Source organism: Echinococcus granulosus (assembly GCF_000524195.1).
Source record: "Echinococcus granulosus chromosome Unknown EG_S00021, whole genome shotgun sequence".
In the NCBI taxonomy this organism is placed as follows: Eukaryota; Metazoa; Platyhelminthes; class Cestoda; order Cyclophyllidea; family Taeniidae; genus Echinococcus; species Echinococcus granulosus.
Window position 1 is genome coordinate 92,840 of NW_020170401.1, and position 24,203 is coordinate 117,042.

Consider the following 24,203-nt stretch of genomic DNA (forward strand, 5'->3'; position numbering starts at 1 on the left):
ATGTCAAAAAGATGTTCACCCAAAAATTCTGTCTCCAAAAAGCAACGTTTTAATTTTACTAGTTTTGGCTTGTTGTCTCTAAAAAGAAAGAGTGAAGATCTGAGTATTACAGCCTGAATGGAGTTTTGTTTACCTAAAATCAGTGCATCCCATAGATACAAATGCGATTCAATTAGTTTTAGCAGACTTCTTAGTCATTGCAAATGTTGCCAAACTACTTGATTTATATGCCACTGCCTGACGTTGGTATACGTCTTTCTTGTTGAGGCATAAATCTTGTCCATGAATAAAGTAAAATAAGCGTCTTACTATTGAGGAGATAATACAGTTTTTTAAATAAAAAAGTGTAAAAGTGTAAGTCGGTTTAGAATCAAAATGAGTAATATGGTTTTAGTGTTGCCAAATTTTTCCCATATGCCAAAAACAAGGATGTCGCTGCACTGCATTTTACACGTTTTCTGGTTTGTGCTTCTTAGCCTAGAAAAGGGTTTCATTTAATTTGATTAGATTATCACGTTGTTATCAAGCTCTTGTTCTTTGCGTGATAAGTGCTAATTAGTTTGATATGAATGCCACAAAGTGGAATTCCAACCTTCCTAGACATCGCTAATTATCAACATCTCAATATTTTGGCCAATATCGGTGTCCCTCGATCAGTAATCACGATGTAGTATGTGCTCTAAATGGCAACCGTAAACCAGAGACGACTGTAGTGTCCTGAGACTCCCTGAATGCGAAAGAAGACACAACACTTGGGCAGAATATATAAATATTCAGCACGGAGAAGGTGTGTGAGCTGTTGACCTGGCCCAAAAAGCCAGTCCACCCAGCGAGGTACATGGGGGCTAATTCAAAGTCCAAAAGTGGCGTCTCACCAGAACCGAGGGATAAGACACTATCGTATTACACGACAGTAATTGAACCTTATTATGAGTGGAAATGTATTTAGCCAAGTCGGCGCAGATGTGATTTGTCTATTTATTCAGTGTTGTACAATTTTTGCTACGTACAACTGCATCATAATGATAAAGTGTGGACGACAGGTACACTTCCTACATCAAATAGCATAGGGAATTTGGTTGTTTGGCCTTTTTTTGTTTGTCGTTTACTTTATCACATTAAATTCAGGTTTTTAGTAAAAAAATAATTGAGATGTCATTTGTTTGTTTAATTGGGGTCGCCGTGTACTCGCAGTAGAAAGCTTGTTACTGAAATTTTCCTTGTTCTGTGACGTTAGTGTTTAATAAGAAGCCAATTGCCTTTTCGGTAAATTTCCTTTCACTAGCTTTAACAATGTAGCCTCCTTAGTATTCCAGTAGAGTTCAGATGCCATTAACACATCCTGAAAGCCATGCCACAAGTTAAGACCATAATATATGTGGCCTCATGATTGCTTACATAGGTAAACGAAGAATAGGACCACCGTACTAGACAAGAAATTTTATTTTGGACTAACTACGCAGCTCATATACGCAAGCTTTAATTAATTCACCTTGTTTGATGGGTTCCCGAAACAATTCCATTGTACTTACAACCACTTGAGGGGCAAAAAAACTTTTATTTAAAAGTTGGCCATGTATTAAAAAAGGCGTTTTTGACCTAAACTTATCTATTCTTGACAATGGTTCCCTGTTTAACACTGCAATGTGCGAGCCAGTTGTACTTATTCTTCTAACCTCAAATGACCTTTAGAACAATCTTGCCTTACTAAGATAATAAATTTGCATAAATGCATTAGTGTTTATTTTTTTGATGAATTAGAGTCAATGTTAGCCATTTAGTTCATGAGTAATTAGTTATACGTTGTGTAGCGTCCCGAGACTCCCTGAAGACGAAAGAAGACAAAATACTCGGGCAGAATATATATATTCAGCACGGAGAAGGTGTCTGGGCTATTGGCATGGCCCAAAAGGCCAGCCCACCCAGCGAGGTACAAGGGGGCTAATTCAAAGTACAAAAGTGGCGCCTCACCAGAACCGAGGGATAAACCACTATCGTATTACAGTTGTTTCATGATTAACATCTAGTGTAATACTCCTAATGTGTCCATTTTGTCAACTTGTTATTACTTTTTAAAAATTGTCAAATGGCAAATTTAAAAACTTATGTATGGTGGACTGTTAAACAATTATTAATCACAAAAATTCCGAATGGGTTAGCATTAAAACATCTTATTTCTGGCAACCATGAGATTGCTCGCAAATCACATAATGAGTATGGACAAATATTTTGAGTTTCCACAAGCAAATTGATTAGTTCCTTATTGATGTACAGAATAATTTTAACGACTTTTAGGCATTCGCGGCGCAACTTGATTAATAGCGGGAATTCTCTTTAACCAATAGGATTGTTCCTTGGGCAGAGTTGTATTCGGGGGTTTCGTTGGTGGTGGAGTCGAATGGCAGCGGCTTTATCCAGTGAAATCAGCTACGAGAGTATTTTAGCTCGGACCGCAAGTTATAACAGGCAGTTACAAACCGACAAAAAGAATCGATTGCCTTTTTTGGACAACGCCACTGGAATAGCTCAAAGGCCCTGCTATTTACAGCGAAAAGACGAAGAACGGTACCTTAGTCCCCTGAATGACAAAGTCTTTGCATACTACCCCCAAAGATGGAAAAAGACAAAAAAGAATGTTATTTCCCACAGCTCTGTTGTGCGCTCTGTTGACCAGTACAACAACAATGCTCGAGCAGGTAATGTAAAATCGTGTTTTGGCCAATCTTCCTTCAGCTGATTTGTTTTCAGGTGGTGGTCTTTCAGCCCAAGATGCATTATGGCGTGAGTTGGATGATGAGGATAGCCATAGCACATGGGCTACAAACCCTGTGTATGACATCGATTCGGAGGGTAGTGAATTAGCCGACGAGACTTATGGCGGTCGTCGTAAGAAACGAAGAACAAGAGTTAGCCGGTTGCTTTGACTTTTACTAGTCAATTTAGGGCCCACGTTCCGCTAGACCGAACGCGAATCAAGGTCTTACTCCTACCGGTCGTAGGCGAGCCGCCACTAATTCCTACTATTCCAACTACACTAATGGCAGCATAGTTTATGACGAAGAATCCAACGACAAGTTTCCAAATCCCCAATTCGTCTGCGAGGCCTGCGGCATGCGCTACAAAACAAAGACCGGCCTCAATTATCACTACAACTCTCAACACGTGGCCAATAATTCTCATGTTTGCTAAATTACCTAACACGACATTTTCTTGTAGTCAAAAAAACCTAATCAGCTTTCGACTGTAAGAAACAATCAGTCCCTTCCTCACACATCTGTCAACACGGGTCTCCTCTCTGCTCTAATTGAAAACACTCCGAGGGATAAAGACCGATCAACGTCTTATAACAGCAATTCGCGGAATCTACCGAGCACAAGTGAGTGTATTCCAAAGTGTAGACTTGGAGTATGTATTCTCCCGCAATTCCTGCTGTGCTCAGGCTAGTCTATGTGGTGTTAACGAGCGGGTTTTTGTGCCCTTTTCAGTGCTTATCCGTAAGGGCTAAGGAGCGGACTGGCGTTGGGGGGAACCACCTGCGAAGGCAGTCAGCCAATCAGTCACCTCAAAAAACAATCCTAAAACACACCTATCTACTTACACAGTTGTACGCAGAATTATGTAAAGGTACATGTAGAGAGTGGTACTTCTTAATACGCTAGAACTCCACTCTCCACCCGCTTGACTAACTAACTGTTGCCATCATCTTTAAAAATGAAGCAAAGGATGCAGTCTGATGTGCTGAACCAGGTGGCCCCTACGCCTTTAACCTCACTCCTACCCTTGCTCCTTTTACTCCCTTTTGATCCTTTACCTCCCTTACTCCCTTCCGCCTCACTCTGATTTCTTGGTTTTATCTTGCGCGTGCTTCCTTGTTTGCTGTGGGTCACACCGTTGCTCCCTTCGGTTGTTTTTTACACATCTGGACTTGGACACGTGTGTGCGGACAGTTCGTCTGCACAGCCACACCTCAAGTGCTTTCGTTTATTCCTCTCTTTTTGCCTCCTTTTTTTCACATTTTGCTCGCGTTGAGATTGCTCAAATACATATTAACTTTATGCGATTGAAGTTTTGGCATTATTTGTGTTTTGTTCTTTTTTTTGCTAAGGAATGCTAAACACTTGGTTGTATTTATTGAATCTTTTATTTATGGCTGTCTTGTGTCTATTCGAGTTCTCAATTGAAGCTCTCAACCTAAGGGTATTCGAGTCTGTAACTTCTTAGGCGGGTCAAAAATTCCAACGATACGTGCCAATCATTTCTATCCTCCGGAAATTGTTGTTCGTTATGTTTGAAGCCATTTGAGATCTTCAGGTTCCCAATTGAAACATTTTTAAGTGCTTTGGTAGCCTTATGGCATGCATTAAAATAAATCAAATATGCCCATCTCTGCAGCTGAACTTAGCCCTCAGTGGTTAATTTCCAGTTGAAATGATCTTTATTGCCCTTGGTTTCTTCGTTTGACTTCATAAGCCCTTTCTTTAGGTCCATTTCAGCGTTATTCGGCCTCATGTTGGCTATTAATCCTTAAGGATTTTTTTATCGAGTCATGTAAGTTCATTTATATACTTGAACGGTTTAAAGGCTATGATGCTCCATGTCAACACTTTGCATAACCTGATAGTTGTCAACCCTGTTTGATGATGAGTTTGTCAAAATCCGTTGGGGTTAATTTAGCCGACTTCAGATGCTTTCATCTGTCTCTTTTCTTAACTTATGCAAGGACTATTCGAATTTGTGCCTTTATTCGATTATAACTATTGTTATCTGTCATCGATAAATTCCAAGCAGTTCTGATTTTACCATTCAACCCTTGTTATGCTTGGATGACTTTTGAATGTGTTTCCTGCGTTTAAAGAGGTACTTTGAGGTGCGATTCTCCTCAGGATGTCAAGCGATGCGTTTAAGGTCTTCAAAATCTGAGTATCCTTATTAGTTTGACACACTGCAGTTGCGAGGTTCTTCATGTTAGGTTCAAGGAGACTACTGCGTTCCTTTTCACCCATCCTATCTCAGATCCTTATTGCAAAGGTCGATTTTTCCCATTTTAGTAGAATTTAGTTTTGTATTTATTATTTTGTACGTGGAGGTACTTAAAGTGAGGCAATCATTGTTAAATTGTTTGGGTTACTTTGGCGATCCCCAAGTTGTCGTCTCGGTCAATACGTAGGTAAACATTATACTGTATCTTTTCCTAACTCTATTCTTGAAATTAAAATATTTATTTTGAATCCTGTCTTGTTTCCGGCATTGCGTTGGGGTCGAGTGCTTTTCTCTTCTTTCTGTCAACGCCACGATTGCCCAAGTATTTGCCTTTATGGAAATAAGGCCGTCCACTTGTTATCCGTGGTGAAATCTAGCTTTGTGGTCTTTCCATTAACCTATGTTCGTTTTTTTTGTATACTTATACATTTTTCAGACTATGCTCTTTCGTTTAAAAGTCGCTTTATATTCCGAATGATACGTTTCAGGTTTATCAATTTGACACTTAAATTTACTAGCTCCGTCTCATTGACCTCGGTGAGGTCCATGGGTTTTAATTTAACTACCCCTCCCTTAGCCTTGGTCTTTTTTTCCATGCTGAATGGATTTAAAGTACTGGCTAAATGCTATACCAGTTGATGGTGTACCTCAATTATGGCAACCATCATATGACTTGTAAAATAATAAAAGATTTTCAAATCACCGTATTGTAACTTCCAAACTGCTGCTTTGACAAGTAATCTGCGGTTATCCAAGCACAAATGCAGTTTAGGCGACTCATCTCGTTACTTTTTCAGGGGCAGTTTACCCACCTGAAAGTGGACTCGTCTCCATCGCGTGAAATTATGATTTTTACAAGTACTTTCAGATCATAGCTCTAATAAGGATCGGGCTGACTTTTGCTGCAGGTGATGTTTCGGGTTCGACGAAAAACGGCGGAAAAAAAGAAGCGTGTTTCACATCATCTGGTTTGGAATGTGTGCGCCTCCCTGTAGACCATGGTGCCATTTTGGGAGGCGTTGTCTGTCAGAATCCGGGTCACCAGAGTGACTAAGAGACGTCTCTATTGTGCTTACGCAATGTTTTCACAACCTGGTTTTCCTCATCACCATAACGGAGCACACGAGTCCCATGTGGTTGTATGCGGTAATGACTTTGTGAATTGAAGCGATTTAAAAGTCCATTGGATTGTGAAGGTCGGGATTGATTTAGGAAAAGAACAGCATCAAGGCGTACTTGATTGAGCACTCATCAAGGCTCCTTGTTACAGATGGCCAGATTATTGTGTCAACTCTGATAATAACTGGGAAACGGCACGTGTATCGTTTTGCGCACCATTTCTGATCATTTTTAGTTCATCGTGGCTATGGCAGCGCATTAGTTGGATAAAATAAGTGGCCTAAAGAAGTTAAGTCAAATACGGCTTTCATACTCAAGCAGAGGCACCACCAGTTGGTCGTACTCGCTCTACCTTTTGATTCCAGTATTTACATTAGAAACTAGTAATTTTTTTCTCAGCTTTTATGCGTTCTCTTTCGGAAAATGGGGAGTAGTTGTCCGTTTTTGCGTTAGATTTTAATTTTATTAGATTCAGGTTTCCTTGCTGACTAGGCGAATCGCTCACCTGTGCTTTGTGGTGATGGCAGTAGCGATTCGACTAATCGGCTGATATGTGCTGTTGCGTCGGTGAAAGTTGATCCTACTTGTCATTCTTTTTGGTCGCAGTAGACTGGGGCGCGCACACTTGCAACTTTAGCACCAGCAGTTAAAATTGACATTGATGGTGGCGACAGCTATAGCAGGTAGGCTTTGTTGTGAATCGTGATTATGGCATAATAAGACACGCCAGATGTGTGCTTCGAAAAAGCTGAAATTCTGTTGGGTTCTCGGTGGTGTGGTTGCGTGTGTGAGGCCCTTCGTTCTAGTTGGGTAACTTGTTCTCCAGCCCTTTTCATTACAAAAGCGTCCACGATACGTGTACCTATTCCACCAATCATTATAACTGGTCAACGGATGGGAACATCAGTCCGACATTCTTAGGAGCTTGTTCGGTAAAATTTCCATGCCAGTTGCAGAGCTCATTCTTGAACGGTTTTCATCGTGTTTAAATAACTTCCTTATTAGTTGAATCGTCCACCTAATGATGGCAGATTTGCCTGGTAAATGGGTTTTTGCGGTTTCATGGCTGGCGACTAGTCTTTCCTTGATACACTTTGGACATGGAGCGAGTACCAACTAATCCACTGTACTGTCGCAAAAGTAGCAGCTACACCAGTAGCACCTAGTCGATGGATGGGGAGGAGAGGGAGACAACCACCAGTTGCCCCTTTTTCGCAGTTGTTTCTGATCATGGTACGATAAAACGCTGGATGTGTGGACGAATGAACAAGCGGGATAATTGGGTACGCTAGTGGATGACCGACAGGTAGTTGCAGCTACCTTCTTTCTGTTCCGTTTAGTTATGGTTTTGTTAAGCCCCTTTATTGGTTAGAAGACCTGTTCTTTGACGCACGTTTTATGGGTGTGAAATAAGTTTCTCATCATAACGACAAAGTACAACGCCTGGGACAGTTTCTGTCGTTTTAATGCACTTGATAATAGTCACAAGATAAACTTATCGACTTAACCAAGAGGAATATTAGGTAATCGGTTTAATGAGCGCATTTTAGGCGGCATCCTGTAAGATGAAGAGATAGAAAGGTAACTGCTAGTGCTTAGTCTTTCCCCTCATCCCTTTTGATCATGTTACGATGGTGGGCGGTCTATAAACTTAAGAGGCGTTAGTAATTATGCCACCAGCAGATAAACAGTTGTAAGTGGTTTGGGTGTGAGGGCAAGTGTTGCGGTTTTTTTTAGTTGCTTTTTGAAAGCGGTACAATAAGACTGGCTGCATCCAGACAAAAAATTCGGATAAACTAGTCCGCAATTGTCACTGCATCTCCGGTGGTAAATTAATTGACAGAAGAAGTTACAGTGCTAATTACCTTAATATTTGATAGTTTAATTGACTCACTTTTATAGTGAAAGGGGTAGTCATCTAGTCTTTTTCCCGAATATGGACATACTAATATTGGCAATAATTAATCCTTCCCTCTTCCCTTAGTAATCGAAGTGGACTGTCCGCGCCCTGCAGACGTCGCAGACTTGGCGGAGACGCTGTCGTGCGACTACTGCGGAGGCGATGAGCGATCGAACCCGAAGCGGCCTGGCGGTGCAAGCCCCGAGGGCCTCCTCTGCTGCTCGGACTGCACGCGCTGTGCGCACTTCTCCTGCGCCCAATTCACTCCCAACATGGTCACCTCCGTACGCGGCTATCGGTGGCAGTGTCTGGAGTGCAAGACCTGCTGGCTTTGCGGCACTTCGGAGAACGATGTACGTGCCTTTGTTCGGTATCGATATATGGCGCTATCATAGTTTCTGGGCAAACTGTGCAACAGACGAACGCCTTTTTTGATCACCCGATCCCTAAATCTCCTTCTGTGTCTGTAGTTTGGGGGGATATCTTTGTTTGTACGACTGAGTGTTGTCTCGCAAACGGCTTGAATTGTCTTTCCGTGCTTTGATTAATTTTAATAACTCCTTAATCACAGACAATTCCCTTTCCTTTGGGAATTGAGTTTAATTTGCGATTTTCGCATACACTCGCTGGATCGCATAAAGCTGCTGCAATGCATTACCAGTACTAAACAGATTTGGAATTTTTTGGTACTTATTTACTTATCCTCAAGGCACCCATTTAGGCGCACTACAGCTTATTTGTCCGGTAATGGTGGAGCTGTATCAAGGGGCAAACCTTTTTTTCCTCTAAGCCATCTGAACCTTCTTCGAGATTGATGCATTTACCACCTCTTTTAAGTAAAACAGCTTTGTAACCACTTCATCGTTCTCATCTTGGCCTAACTTTCAATGCCTAAGTCGTCTGCCAGAAAGGAGAGAACAATTTTTTATTCCCTAAAGTAGTCCTTCACATCGTTTTAAGTTTAACATATTTGTACGCCAGTCGTATCAATCTCCCCATCTAACAGACCTTTTGTTGCTCTTGTTTTTTTTGGTTGTCCTGGTCCACATTTTCCCCCAGTTGCCATGGTGTCGAGTGTTGAAAGAAAGGTGACAATAACGCGTCGTCTAATCGTGTGTTTCTCCTTCCTTTTTGCCTGAAGTGGAACTTTTATTGATTTCCTGGAATCTGTTCGACCTCCATGTAACACTTCCGCCCTTTCCTCAAGGTCGCCGTTTTAAGCTTATTGTTGATATGCCTGAATGGAGGGAATAAATTGCTAAACTCTATCTTGGTTTTCAAAATAGCGATCAGGTTCTTTGAAACAACTCACTAGCCAGAAACGTAGATGATGCGATGAATTTTGTACTTCTACCATTTCCAACGCATCTGGTGGATTTTGACAGGGCTTCTACCTTAGGTGACCTCACCAAGTGATTTACCTTTAAGGGTGATACTGATGTCTGGATGCTTGTTACCAATGAACAGGTTTTAAATGTCGATCGTTTCCTTTGAAATAGTCTGACAATTAAAAAAAAACTGTTTCTGATGATTTGAACACTACGAGGTTGTTTTTGGTTTCCTGTAAGGTTAAGATAGACCTTTATTTGTTCAATTCAAGTGTCGCTGCGTCGACAGTTGGTGTAGTTACTCCTTTCTGATGTAGATTTCCTCCACATCGTATAGGGGAAGATATCAGATATTACACTCGTACCCTCGTCTAATTATTCATGAAGGGAGGATACAATCAGCTTTGAGTTGCGAGCAAGCTATCCCTGGCTCCGTTATAAGACGCACAGCATGCTAGCCTAGGGCACATTTTCCTCACATTGTATGTGGAGCTTCATTTACGGCCTGTTTCTCCTGGTCTGCGTGGCAGTTTTGGCGAGCAATTTCGAGTCCAGTCTGGCTGGCTGCCCAACTCTTCCAGGCTAGCTCACCACCTCCTCCCCCCCTCTAGGTGGGTGGATGGCTGGGTGGCAATTACGTTTCCGGAGTAGAGGCAGAAGGGTGGCGGTGGTTTTGTCCGCACCTCTCCCAACACCGTGGTGATGCTGGCGATGGTGTCTGGAGTGCTTATGTGACTGCGTCCGCGTAAAAAGGTCTGCTCTATTTCACTCCTCCGTCTCGGCAAAGTAGTCGCTATTACTTAGTAATTCTCCGACTTGTTGGGTTGTTGGACGGTCTGTCTGGAAAAGGGGAAATTATTTCCCATCATCCCTCCTCTCAATTTCGCTTTTGTGTGTGAACAAACTAGTAAGTAACTGTAGCGATAGGATCCAAATATGGAGGAGACTTACTCAGGCCCTCTCTTCTTATTTTTCCCACCAGTGGTCTTTTTGTCCCACAAGCAAAGAATCTAGTGGCGTCACTCCTTTTTTTCTCATCTCGAGATGCGATTTGATTCCTCTTTCTTTCCTCCCACCCCGATTTCAGAAGGGGACATCCACCAAGTTGTTTTATCGACTATGCGGATGCAACGCTTGCCTCTTAAGTCGTATTTAAATAACAGGTACGTTACCTCCTAGTTTTCTTTATTAAAATCAGCATTTTTGTAGTTTCGTCGCAACTACATCAGAGAAAGTTGGGAGGTTTAATGATATCAATTTCTTCTCTCCGATCTCCATTCATTTTAGTAATCCAACTACCCAGTTTCTTCAACTTGTCAATTAGTTGCAGCTGGCCTGATGTTGTCGAATTCTCGACTTTCAGTCGTTTCCTTTCATGACAACTCCTTTTAGCTCACGTCTAGTACGTGATATGTGGCTCCTTTCCAGAATTGAAGTCACCGGCCAGAAGGCAACAACGGCTAGCCATTCGTAACAAATTGTGACACTATGGTCTATGCCACTCGTGAACTTTTCATTCTACAAAAGGCGAGTTTTAAATTGTCCCTCGGTCCTCCTTCGTTGATGCCTGGGTTGTACCTTCTCTCTTTTATTCTGTCCAAAAAATACGAGATGACCAGCAATGCCATGTTCATTAACCGTACAGTCTCTAACACTGCGTCTTAAGGTGCCCCGATGACAGGGCTTTGCCATTCGTACTGGCATTGAAAGCACCCCACGCCAAGTTACAAGATGTAACAATGTGCCACTGTATTGATAGGGTTCACTGCCTTTGAGCCGCGATATCATCAAAGGGAGAAGTCGAGTGCTCATTTTTTTCAAACCATCTATCCTCTCCACGTTGCTATTTTGTTCAACATGACCTGGTTTGTTTGGAGTTGTGGCATCCGTGACGCCCTACCGCTGCCAATTCACCCGTGATATAAAAGGACTCCATCTACTTTAGTACGGCCGCCTTGATCTCAGGTCACGTCTTTTGCACTGATGGCTTGTTAAATGCTCAGGACCCATCTTCTGCTAAAATGGGACGTCGTCATTCGCCAGTCGTTGAGGTATCCTTTTGGCGGCGCCTGTACAACTACGTCGTTGTTCCACGGCTAAACTTGTACTCGGTAATTTTGGCCTGGATTTTGTTTTACAAGCAAAAGGATGGAAAATTGGAAGCGTGATATCCATAGAAACTTTCCATATTTACCGCAATGGACATAAGATCGGGCATTTCATGCTCACCAGCTCATGCATGATTGGTATATGCGCTACCGGGGTCGGTCTCATAGAAAAATTAACTATCATGGGCGTTGTTTTATTGTCCCAATTTGACTGTTAGTTGTAAAACCGAAATGACCCATTCAACTCCTGGTTGACAATTAAAAACCCGATTTTTTTAGAACGATAACATCAAGCATCCATTTTAGGATTCGTTGGTACAAGTTACCATAAACCAATATGGAACATAAGTCACACAATTCATTCCCCGAATGCTTTCGTCCATCAGCTATTTAGAAATGCAAAATAAACCCCTATTATGCTCCTAAAATAAAGTTTACCCGTTGGTCCACCCGTTCTAGCACCTGAATTGCTCTGGTAGACGTTGTTAGGTCCATGGAGTTGGGAAAGCTGAAAAGCCAGTGACGAAGAAAGAAAGAGACTCCGAAATGCTATTCGTCGTTGACGCAAGTTTCGATGGTCCAAATTACCAGAAAACGTTTGGTGTTATTTTTCCTGTACTATTTACCTTGGTCCAAGTAGGACCAACGAAAAATAAGGTGTTCTGTCCCCATTTAGCAAGTCGTTTTGTTGGTGTAACACAATTCATTTCCGCTTTTCGCGGTGTTTTTTGACCCCAAAATAAGCCCTGCACCAGGTCACGACGTTGAGCATATCCGAACTCATTACCTCGGAGACGTTAGAAGAGGAGTTGAGGTGCCATGGGCAAAGGTCTTGTCGCAACCGATTTGGAAAGTCCGCGCAGGTATGGCAAACTTTCAGCCCCTTTTTTGTTTCCTGATTCGATTCACCCGCCTTCATTTAGTGGCGAATCAAGGTGGCTATTGTCGTTCTAATTGGTGCTCCATTGTTGTCTCTCTCATTTCGACTGGAAAAAAGATGGCAGTTTTTTTTCTCCAAAATATTTGGCGCTTCTAGGTGACACTTACTTCCGCTGCGTCCTGAACCAGACGTGTTTTTCCGGCTCTGCACAATTGGCCATTGTTTTAGCTGTTGCAATTGAATTACCGTTTTCATATGGCTATTCGCTCTCCGTCCCTGCTTCCACACTATCAACAGTTGTAGTTTTGTCTAAAAGCACATCACTAATCTTTATGCGCTTCCATAGAATTTGTGATGGATTGTTTCAAGACTTGCGACTTCTTACCCCTAAGCTTTCTGATTGATACTCTAACATTATTACCAGCATGGGGTCATGAAACCGTATTTATTACCAGTTTGTTATGTAATAATCGGTGTCGTGGCTATTCACCGTTGGTTTATTCCTTCATTCCAGATGCTAACCGCATCTCTACCAGTTCTAGTTTTGTCCAACGAGGCGCCAATTCTGTTTTCGGTATAATTTAAGCATAGTAATAGTGGGTGGCTCATACTTCTGTATCTGGCCTTCAGTGAATCCTTTGCCTCACGCCATCGACGCTCAAGAATTGGGTGTTATTGTGGTTGTTTACTACACCTCCAGCAGTTTAAATCTATGGGGTGAAATACCTCGCATCTCGTGCATTTTAGTCTCGATTTTTTTTTGTTCAGGGTGCAGTCAAATGGTCACAATCACATAACAATGTTAAGACTGATCTCACTTCTTCCTGAGGCCGTGTTTGTTGCTATTTGGATACCGATTTTCGGTTTATTCATTGTCTATTTTGTTCCCTCCTTCCGGGGTTGTCACATCTCTAAGAGCCAACTTTACTGAAAACTGTCGGCTTTTCAACCACAAGCACCTTTGTGATTTTTGGCAAATTTTGACAGGGATGGTCGCAAATGAATTCCCTAAAGTCGTGTGCATTCCATTTCTGACTCTCTTCGATTGAGCCCTCAGTAGATTCGTCACCCTACCTCGGGGCAAGTTTCGCTTGTGTAGGGTCCGTGAACTGCCGACTGGGAGGAAGTAACCGCCGCTTTGCCGTGTGTGCGGGCCGCGACTAGGCTGATAGAAAGTGTGCTGACGTCGATGGTTTTACTGAATAATTGAGCCCCGGAACCTAATTACTTCGGTTCAGTGTTGATCACCTCTATTTTACCACTTTTCCAGACAAGACTGGCCACTGATTCATCTCCGCTGCGTGTGTATGAGTGGGTGGCTGCCTCGGGGTTGTGCTGCATGACGTGGCTGGAGGGGGGTCTGTTAACCTTATACGTCAATCTAGAATTTTCGTACTTGTTGCAGACAGACGAAGCAAACTTATTTAACAAGAAGGAGGTTTTGAATTTCATTTAATCCCATCCCTACGTAAATTGGCCGAACTTCCATTTCAACTTTATGAGGATCATATATCGGAAGTGGTCTTTTGCGACTATTCAAGGTGAAGATGACGTGATGCATGTGTCATACCTATTATAGTGAGTAGTGATGTGCATTTCTTACTTTCATTTGGGATTTACCCAAACCCAAATCTCTTCAGTGTCAGTCCCTTTCATGTTATTTCTTTGAACTCAGGCCTTTCGGATGAGTCGACATCTTCCATCGTCTGTCACTTATTGTCAGCTTGCTGTCACAGATCCTCTATATCTTTCAGTCGTCTTGTGGAATCGTCTTGTTCGTCGAACGCAGGTTGGGAGGCGCATCCACCTCGAATGAGAAGTCAGTGTCAGTCCTCAAAAATGTTCTAGAATCCTTATTTGGTGTGAGAATGTTGTGTGGAACTGCCTTCACAACAAGAGGGCTCTTGATTTCAATTAGTGGTCTGTTTTAATGGAGATCTTCAATCCTTTGGGAGGATGCATTGCATATTTTACCAGTGTGGGGATCTCTTTTGGTAGACAGATTGGCCTAAAATCAACGTTTTTTAAACTACTTTTATCCTAAATGTACTCCTCTAGTTGTCTACTAGAGTTAATGTTCAAATTCGTGCAAAAGGTCAAAGGCAAAACTATTGTTTCGCTCCATAGCAGAAGTTCCTTGTTGATGCCCGTAGCACTGCACTTTAAAAGGGTTTCTTGCGGTGTCTTCATTCCAGGTGAGGACGTGATGAACTCAGTAGCCGCAGGGATCCAACTTATAAATTGTGCTACAATTCTTGGCACCATTCAGTTAGGATGTCCCCCTGTAACCACCTACTCTGCGCCCATCTTTTTTGTAAGGGAATTTAATTTAAATCCATCCCTTTAAATGCGTTGTTTTGGGAACATTTCTGCCCCATTCTGCATAGCCTATCTGAATTACCTAGTTTAGCCATTCCATATTGCCTCCATCATTCGTAGCAAGGATTAAGGAGTAATTATGTCCGTGCATTCAGCCCTAACACATCTGGCTGCTCCTCCTCCACGCAGCCACTTTTGATTTCCCTCGGGGTCGGGTCTGTCTAGGGTTGTGGATTCTTTCAAAGGCGCTACTCTTCATGTGCCTGTTATGATGGTCTCGATTCAATTAAAGGAGGGCCAGTCTTATTCTTCCATGCCCATGCTCCCCTGTGTATCGGGTTACTGGGACGGATTATGAGAAAAGAGAAGGAAGAGAAATTGGTTTGTGCACTTTTGGCAAATGTCTTGGATAATGCCTTTGTCTGTTGAATGAGCGGTTGCCATCTGCTTCCCACTCACCATAGGTAGCTGGAACACAGTAGGACTTGCGTTCACTTTGTACGCTACCGTTCCTCGGCCCATCAAATTATTAGAGTTTAGGGGAAATTTACGATGAAAAACTACCATTTACTTCTATTGGATGCCGACGGCATCATACTTTTCCGTTGCAATGTATTTCTGTTGCCGACTGATTTGGGTTGGTGGTGACACTATTGTTGTAAGTGTTAGGTGTGCGTCTTTCTCTCAGTAGGGTAATGGACTCTTTATTCCGCTCTAGTTGTTTCCTCCCATTAAACAGTCCCGGACGATTGCAATGAATACGATTTGACTCTCCTTACCTTACGAATCGAATTTATTTCTGTTCAGAAGTTGCAAAAGACAACCCTCAAATTCGTTATATATCGTTTGGAGGAGGTAGAGTAGCCGAATTTGGCGCCCAAAAGTGGTCTTAGTAAGCGTTTTGATTGTGGTGGTGATTCCTAGACGGTGGCGCATCACATTCAGGAAAACCGTCTTCTTTTGATAGGTATGACAAATTACTTAGTTGCCGTTCTTTAGGATAATCTTAAATCAGCATTTCATTAACAAGTTTCAGTAAAATTTAACGTGGGTGATGAAATGTTTCGTGTGCACTTACATCAACACCTATGGTGAAGGGAAAGCCATGGTGCCAGTTGCCATCCACCAACAGACGACAACAAGCTTCAAGGAATAGCAATTTGTTGTCCCCCACTTCTTTCACGAATGCTAGAAAAAAACCTTCATGTATTTTACATGTTTTGTTGACTGGCCGCCTGACCAACTTGCGATGGGGAATGACTTTTGTGTATGCTCCAAAGTTAGGCAAACGAGCATATCATTGGTAATCTCCGATGAATCAACTCACTACTCCACTCTACACTTCGGCGACAACACCTCATCTGCTTTCGACTACGATCTGTGTGTTTGTGCGTTCACTATGAATTATTCGCTTTGCCGGGGGAGGGGCAAGCAACAGTGACGGGTGGAATCCATCTACTCGATAAGACCCCACCCTTTGCAAGACCACTTCCTTTTTTGGAAAAGCTTGTGAACAGTCAATCAGTAGGACTGTTGTCTCTTCCCTAAATGCCAACCGCATTGCACGATTCCATCCCACGTTCTTTTACTAATGATCCGGTCCAAAGTGAATTTTAGGTCAGATTGATCAGCTTAAACTATTCATAGAGGTTCTTTGATATCCTAACAGACTTACCGCAAAAGATTCACGTAATAAATGAACGTTGAGGCCTCTACAGATTTGGCTGAAGCAAGGCGTCTTACCTTTCTACTTACCACCCAGACCCTATTTCTCAGGGCGTCTAATTTTTAAGACGAAAAAAAACTGTCATCTACTTTTAATGCTTGGTTAATCCTTACTTTTACCGTTTGGTCAGCGAGTCATTCCATGGTTTGAATTAATGACGGCCTGTCAACGTAAAGTCCCGAACGGAAGTTATCGTATCCATTATCCCACCCTCGAGGCACTCCTGGCCTATTAGAAGGGAAGTAATGGCTCTGTAGTAACAGTGACTAATGAGGCATTAAATCTAGTAGATTCAGTGAATTTCACGATTTGCTGAATTTCGTGTGTACTGAAATCGATGTTCCTGTTTATGAGGCTTCGTGGTCGCCTCCACTTGTGACATTGGTAGCCTTGACTTAAGGTATGCTTGTACCTGCACTGCTATTGACTCTAGTTATCTTAAATATTGTGGTACTGATTTTACCCTTGTTGCAGGATGTAGAGAATATGAGATGCCTCAAAACACACTGCTAAAGTCTCATGCAATTGGTCTTCCAAATTCACTTGGCTATTGTTCAAATCAGCTCTTCTGTCCCATGTCCGTATTATTAATGCGACAGGCATGCATCAAATTAACCGAAAACTAATTGGAATAGATGTGCTCCCTCAACTCCTCCTTACGGGCTGGAAGAGGGGATTCACCTGGTCAAAATGTGTTCCTCTCGCCTTCCGCCTAGTGCGATGCACGTCAGCAGATTGTGATGCGCACTTCGTGGGTGGGTGTGCGCCCGTTTGTCCGTCCGCGCAGGGATTTGACCTCAATCGTGACCTGCATCTGGTGGTAGGGCAGGCGGAAAAGGGTGTTTGTCTTCCTTTTCTCCTTCATCTCAGCCACTCACTTCACTTCAAAGAATGGCATTTTGGCGATAAATGCACCGTCAACTTGAATTGAAAGAGCGCCGTGTAGTGCCTGATTCTGAAAGGCCTGAGAGGTTGGTGACTTAGGTAACGCGATAGCCGGAGTGTGGTGAATGAAGAATCCGTGTAGTCATAGACGGTTACGGCTTGCCTGCCATAGCTACTTGTGAAGGGGCTTTGAATCGAGCACTCAAAAGAGAAGGTGCTGTGCAATTAGTTAATCATTCTGCCTTTACACCCAAATTACTGCAGACGAAATTCACCAGACTTGTGGATCAACTATTGGCCGGACGATTCTTGAAGCGACGTTATCTTCGGGCCAAATTTCGTAACCACTGTGACAGAATGTCACGATCCCAGAACACTCGAATGGCTGGCCTGTTTTAGAAGTGAAATTCCTCGTAGGCGAAATTCCTACTCAAACTACCGACTAGAATTCTCTTTCTTTGTCTCTTTGGGGGTGTATGGCGAATATTTTGATGCAAGATCGAGCCTCAAGACTTAAATCAACAGGAAAGACTTTTCATTCAAAGCTCTACCCACTTTCGTCACCTTATGTCTCGGTATATTGTGGTACCGAAGTAGACCGCATCCTCAAACACATGGACACGCCTTTTTCTCCACGCATGAACCTCTCCTCGCCACACACACCCAAGAATACGGTTTTGGGGACGATAGGCACCCACTTTTGTAGTTTATCATCATGACTGCTTCAGTGAGTGGTGTGGGTGTTGGGTGCGTAAGTTCGAATCAAATACTTGAAATCTCGAGGTTTGGCAATCAATCTAACATTTTGCACGTTAAAACTCCGGCGGATGGAATCGTGCATCGAAACGGGAGCTTGAACTTTAACTCGCTGCATCATCAGCATTACTGGGTCTCGTGACTAGTAGTTCAAAAGTTGTGCCTTTGGGGTGGAGGTGGTTTTAAGGGTGCCTCTCTATCATTCACCATCTCGTGTCCAACTTCGTTTCAACCACGGTGCTACTACACTCTAAACCGGAAAGCTCACTTCAACCAATCGGCATCTGTTGAATATGGATGGTGGACAGCAGATATTTTCACGTTCTCAGGTAACGTTTTATCCCCTTTGTTTTCTTCAGCTCCACGATAATTGTTTGAAATAAACTTACTGATTACAAGCCAAGATAAGTTTCGCCAATACATCGTCGGCATAACCATAAATAGGAGTAGTAAGACTGCCCGAACTTTGACTTGATGGCTTATCGCCTTTGGTACTTCATGAAATAAACGCCTGCCCTCTGGTTACTGTATCGAGGGTTTATTTATGAACAGTACGTCTAAATCAGTTTTTATGACAGTCCGGGTGGTGTTACTCCTCTTTCATCGACTGGGGCCGGTTACAAAGGGTGGGTTAGTTGTCCACGGTATCGAATCTCTCACAGAGTTGGATCGCTTTTAGGGCTAAAGCCACAGTAATGGAATTGCTGGCTTAAACTGTCAAACTGTGTCCGCTGGTTTCTGGCTATGAGACACCTAAGTAAAACCTTGTTAGGAAGCTAAGTAAGTGCCGAAGTCCTTTTATTCTCTGAGATGGTCATCATTGCAGCCTGTAATCCTTTTTCAACGAGTTACAAGATTGAAGCTTCAAATTTTAAAATGTGCTTTGTCTCTTGAGGCCAAGTAAAAGCATAGCTGTAGCCACTTTAGCTTTATCTTCTACTTTGCGTGTGCTTGCCTAATTCTACTGCCAAGAAATGGTGATAATCATCAACTGGGGAGATGGGAGGATCACTGGGGACGAGGCGTGGTAGCATCTCTCATCACATCGCATCCTCAAGTGCAAGTCATCTCAGGAGAAAGTTTTTTTGCGTTTTGTGGTCTTTCGTTGTCTTGTGAGAATAGGACCTTCTTTCTATTGACTAGCGGCTAACTAGTTCTTTCTTTCTTGACCTATCCGGGGAGGAAGTTGCGTTTTCACATTTTCAAGCTGTATCAAGTATGTAGATCTTGGCCGTGACTGTTGTTTGGCTTTCAGGAAGTGAATAATTTATGTTCAAAAAAACCCCATCTCTAGTCCACCTTCAAACCCGCCCACACAAACCATAGTTATGTGGGTATGAAGCGTTGCGCCATAGGTCTGCGGTGGTGGGTGGATTTTTGGAGGATAACCAATGCTAGGTACATGCATTGTACCCGTTTCGGAGCATCTGTACCATTCCACTACAACGCTCATATTCCGAGATTACATACTTTTCCTAATAATTAACATTTGGTTCAAGAGGTGAATTTAGGCCTGCTCTATTGCAGACCTACATTAACCAAAACCATCGAACTAACCATAGTAAAGGGGAATTGTCTGCGCCTATGGCTACGTTTATATGGTCTTCACATTTGAGATTTCGAGGAATGAAGACATTCAAAGATTTTTGGGTCTTGAAATTTTCTACCTCAAATCAACTTTCATGAACGCCTTAGTATTCTGGTTGTTATTTCCCTCCCTCGCTCGCCTTGGCCGTGACTGAACTGAGATTGACGCAGCGCACAAACAGCAGCCACCCCGGTCTCCACCCCCCTCTCTTCCTCCCGCACTGATTTCTCTCAAAACCTTTCCCCCTCAAATTTGGACAAAAAGATATTCAGCGTTTTAGCGTTTGCCTGGCTGACTCTTCATCTGGCTACCTCCCTCTTCGCCTTCCGTACTCTCCTGTCAGTAGGAGGTGCCCTCTTTTTCCTATCGCTTTATCTCTCTCTCTCCCTCCCTTCTTGAGGGAGAAAAACAAGTCAACAAATGGGTAAATAAATGAATGCCCGAGCAACTGCGTTTCTCGTAGAGGCTGCTTGATTGTTTTCCCTCTTGAGTTTGTCGTTAATTAGCTAGTATTAGCTATCCCTCCACCTCCTCCTCCAGCCCTTCCCCTTCTTCGTGGATGAGCTAATCTCGCCTCGGCTTGGTCTAATTCCTGCCCCACGAAAAAGTCTCGATTTTACGCTTCTCTTTGTTTCCTTTTTTTAACAGGTCATTTGTGAGAGAGAAGTTTTGGAGAGCAGAAAACACTCTCATGGTAGCATAATAATCGTTTTGCTGTGCGGCTTTCGTCCTCATTTGCGCGTCAACCATCACCGCGTGATTTTTTGTTAAGGATTGCGGCACTTCTGGTATACTTACCTAACATTTTACACTTAAATCACTGGCTTTTGAGTATTTTGACATAATTTTAGTCCCCTTTGCCCCATATTGTCACCCTTAATATCTCCCATTATTCTGTCAAGGCTGTTCTCGAATTGCAAAAGCACGGGGTGATGTCGCTTTTTTTTTTGGTTCTGACTCACCTATCCCTGCTTTTTGCATCAACTAAGGCGATTATCCCTTTTCACAATTGGTTTTTGTTCATTTATCTAGTTGCTTTTTATTTAGCCTTGTCTCCATTCATGCCTCAAAATTACATTTAATACGGCCTTGACTATCCTTTCGTTGGGTCCGTGAAGAGTTACTTTGGAAGGTGTCTTTCCTTTCTTTAAGGCATCATTGAAACCCTCCATATTCTCCACTAGGTGTAGATTATCCCTGTCCTATTCTAACGCGATTTGATCGTCTCAGCTTTCGAGTTATCTTCTAAGCCGCTACCAGATGTGGATTTTGGATGTGGCTTTATTATAGACATACAGAAGGGCTGGAAGATTAAGATTGTGTGGTATGGGCAGATCTTTGTGCCACCAGTACTCGCATTTGCGACAGCTGCCGATTAAGTTACCATTGAGATTTCACCTGTGGATATAGACGGGCTGATCTCTGTGCTGGATAGCCTCTGGCTTCCTCACACCGATAGTGCCCTCTACTCGTCTGAAAGCATTAAATCTACATTGTCAAGTTCTTCATTCAATAACCGGATGCCATCTAGTATGAACAAGTTACCGTGGCGCTAGGTTGCAAGGTATGTGCTTCCGACGGTGCTTTATAGGCGACCGCCTATTCACATCCGAGAATCAGATACGCTGTACTTACTAGGGAGTTCTAGTTGGCGTCTCAGTTGTCTGCGAGGGCAAACAAATCTGGGAGTGCTTTGCTGTGAATGGTAACATGGGTGGCATGCACGGAACTCGACGACACTGGCGTGGACGTCAAATCCCGATCATTTCACTTCAAAGCTTCTGTTTAAGCAGCTACGAAGGCGCAAATAGTGTCTCCCTTGAAAACTTCCTATCTCTATCATCAAGTGTCCGATGATATGGTTGGCTTTCAATCAGTTGACGGAGTGTACTAAATGGAAATACGCTAGCCCCATGACAGATGTGTTTGTGGACATACTTTTGCAGGAGGAGATGTTGTTCTGTGACGACTGCGACCGCGGCTACCACATGTTCTGCCTCAGTCCTCCGCTCTCTCAACCGCCAGAGGGTCCGTGGAGTTGTTGTCTCTGTCTGGAGCGCTTCAAGGAGGAGGCCGCCTCCAACGTCAACGCCACTGCCAGCTCCGCGTGCAGCAACACCAAACCACTCTTCTAACAGCGCGTACTCTTCCAATCCTCTACCCAAAGCATTTCCCCCCCCCTCTTCAATCTTCACTACCCCAAACTCTTCAACACTTCTCAGGAGCATCCAATTTTCGTCGCTCTTTCACCGTGCCTCTGCATCTACTCGGTTCCTTGCTCTCTCTCTCTCTCTCCTTTCCCCCCTTTTTGTATGGCACTATTGATGTATTGCTCCTCTGTCCACTACCACCGTCCCCACCTCCCTTTGTGTATGACTGATTGATGGCATTGCTAATGCTGGTACACAGTGTATAGTCCTTGTTGAGGTGCATTTTCTACCTATTGTTACTATTGGTATTATTGCTATTGTCATGCTGACCGGACCGAGGCATTGCCGATTGTCCGATGTCTGCGATTGTACTTATGTACGTGAATGTGTGAATTGCAATGATTTTCAGTACGTATTTCCGGATTTTACTCCTTAATAGCAATTAGACGATTGATAGTTGTGATGCTTGCTAGATGATGGTTGTTGTCGAGTTTGGACAATGTCAATGCTATCCTTGGTGCTACTTCTCTGGTCCGTAGTATACGCTGTTGCTGAGGCTACTTCCAGACTCGCGCTTCTGCCACAACAAAATAATGATGCCAGAATTGGCTGCTAATCCGGCGTAGTTTGAAGTGGATGGATCGATGGAAGGATGAGTAGATCCAGCATGGATTGGATAGATGAGTCTGTGAAGATTGGACCACGAAGGTGAGCGGTTCAGCAATTGGTGAGTGGGTAAATGGCTTCGAGATGGATGGATTGTGGAGTAATAAATCAGGGATGGATGAGTGTATCCGCTTTCTTCTTGTGCAGTTACGCTTGATCTATCCGTTCCAAACTCAACTTAGATTCTCGACACTTCATCTGAAGGAACGGAACTTCTCCTCTCAACTCAAAGCTAATGTCGCCGCTTCTTGCAGAGATTACATAGCCTTTGTTGAGGTGCGTTTTTTTCTGACTACTCGGTGTCAACGATTATTGCTGTCTCTGTTGTGATGTGAAGTCCCACCCATAACCTGGGAAACCCTCTGTACGCCTACAGTAGAGCTGAATCCACACTAATTTCTAGCCACTTTTTCAATGACACCTCAGATACTGCGGTACCAAAGCAGCAACGTCAAGCATAATTGCCGGCCCTGAATATACTTCTGACAGGTGTATGGCTCCCTTTTGGATGGATTGATGAATTCAGAGGGATGGACCTGGAGGAATTGGACAGATGTCTCAAGAGTAGTTAAAAAAATCGAGAACGGACGAAAGTGAGATAAGAGGACGGAGATGTTGAACGAATCAACTGATGAGTTATTGAGTCCGAATGATTGAGCAGGTGGATAAAGGTATTCGTGGTTGTCCACTACATCCACATCCACTTTATCCACTTTTGACTTATTTCATATCTCCCGAAGGACTCATAACTAGTTTATGCTCAAGAGGGGAACGCCTCAAACCAGTGTATCGTTTGCTGAACTCTTCATTGGTGGTCCTGGGTGCTTGCTTTGTGTTTCGCCTTCAAAATAATTTGACTTTAGGTCTTTTTTGAAACTCGTAGTCGAGAAGCAAGGCAATATTAAATCTACCCACAGACTCAAATTGATCATGATGAAGACATATCGACCTTCACAAGTCTGTTTTCTCCAATTCGGCTTTATGCGTGGCACAAATATGCTACCGGCCTCCTACCCATTCTCTACGTTGAAACTTCTTCAGGAGTGGTTCCAGTGGCTATTTTGTACCTGACGCCTGTATTAGTGAATAGCTATGTCGAATGTGCGCCTCCAGCGGGAGCAACTATAAATCCCGATGTTGCTTGCCTCACCAACAGCTAAGCACAGTGGTGGGCATTCACCTGATTGGCTAACTTCAAGGCTAAATCCATCTCGTTCCACCTGTATTTTAGCTTAATAAAGAAAACTCCAAAAAGTAGCTTTGTGACACCTTAATGACTTAAACCAAGAGCCCAGCTTGTAATTACCGAATCAGTACTACTATTGGGGTACGCGATGAATGCCTCCTCTTCTCGTATTTTTTTTTTCATTCTGAGAACGGTAAATTCCAGTAACTAGGTCCGCATTTCCAACAGTTCAAACATCCAACCGCCAAGCGCAGTGAGGCATAATGGGTATCGCTTGCCTTCCTGTCTAACTGTCACTGCTTCCCCTATGAGGAGGAATCAACACCTTTTTCTTGATAGAAGAGGAAAAAAAGCAAAACGGTTTTGGGACAGTTAGCTGGTTCCTATTGGCGAACTCCTGCGGTATCGGGTAACTAGGCCTGACACCTAGATGGATTGGAAAAGAGAAGTTATAGCCTAAAAATACTTTTACAGACTATTTTAACTCGATGGGCTCGACAGTTGGCTTTTTCATCCGGACTACCTGAGTACCGTACAGACTTAATGAGAAAGCTTATGGGAATACTTAACCTGTGGACGATAGTCCAGATGTCCGGTCCAAGTTAAAGTATG

General features: G+C 43.1%; 1 protein-coding gene across 1 annotated transcript; it reads left to right on the top strand. All coding sequences in view use genetic code 11, as the record gives it.

Moving 5' to 3' along the window:
- Positions 1-2,398: 2,398 nt before the first annotated feature.
- Positions 2,399-22,365, top strand: EGR_03782 (Zinc finger protein ubi-d4; the record flags this gene model as incomplete). The annotated part of the gene is made up of 10 exons (XM_024493031.1): positions 2,399-2,696; positions 2,734-2,906; positions 2,944-3,180; positions 3,217-3,376; positions 8,084-8,352; positions 12,191-12,298; positions 13,586-13,673; positions 15,374-15,489; positions 21,467-21,673; positions 22,279-22,365. 10 exons carry the CDS (start codon positions 2,399-2,401, stop codon positions 22,363-22,365), a joined length of 1,743 nt encoding a protein of 580 aa, XP_024352492.1.
- Between the last annotated feature and the right edge of the window lie 1,838 nt (positions 22,366-24,203).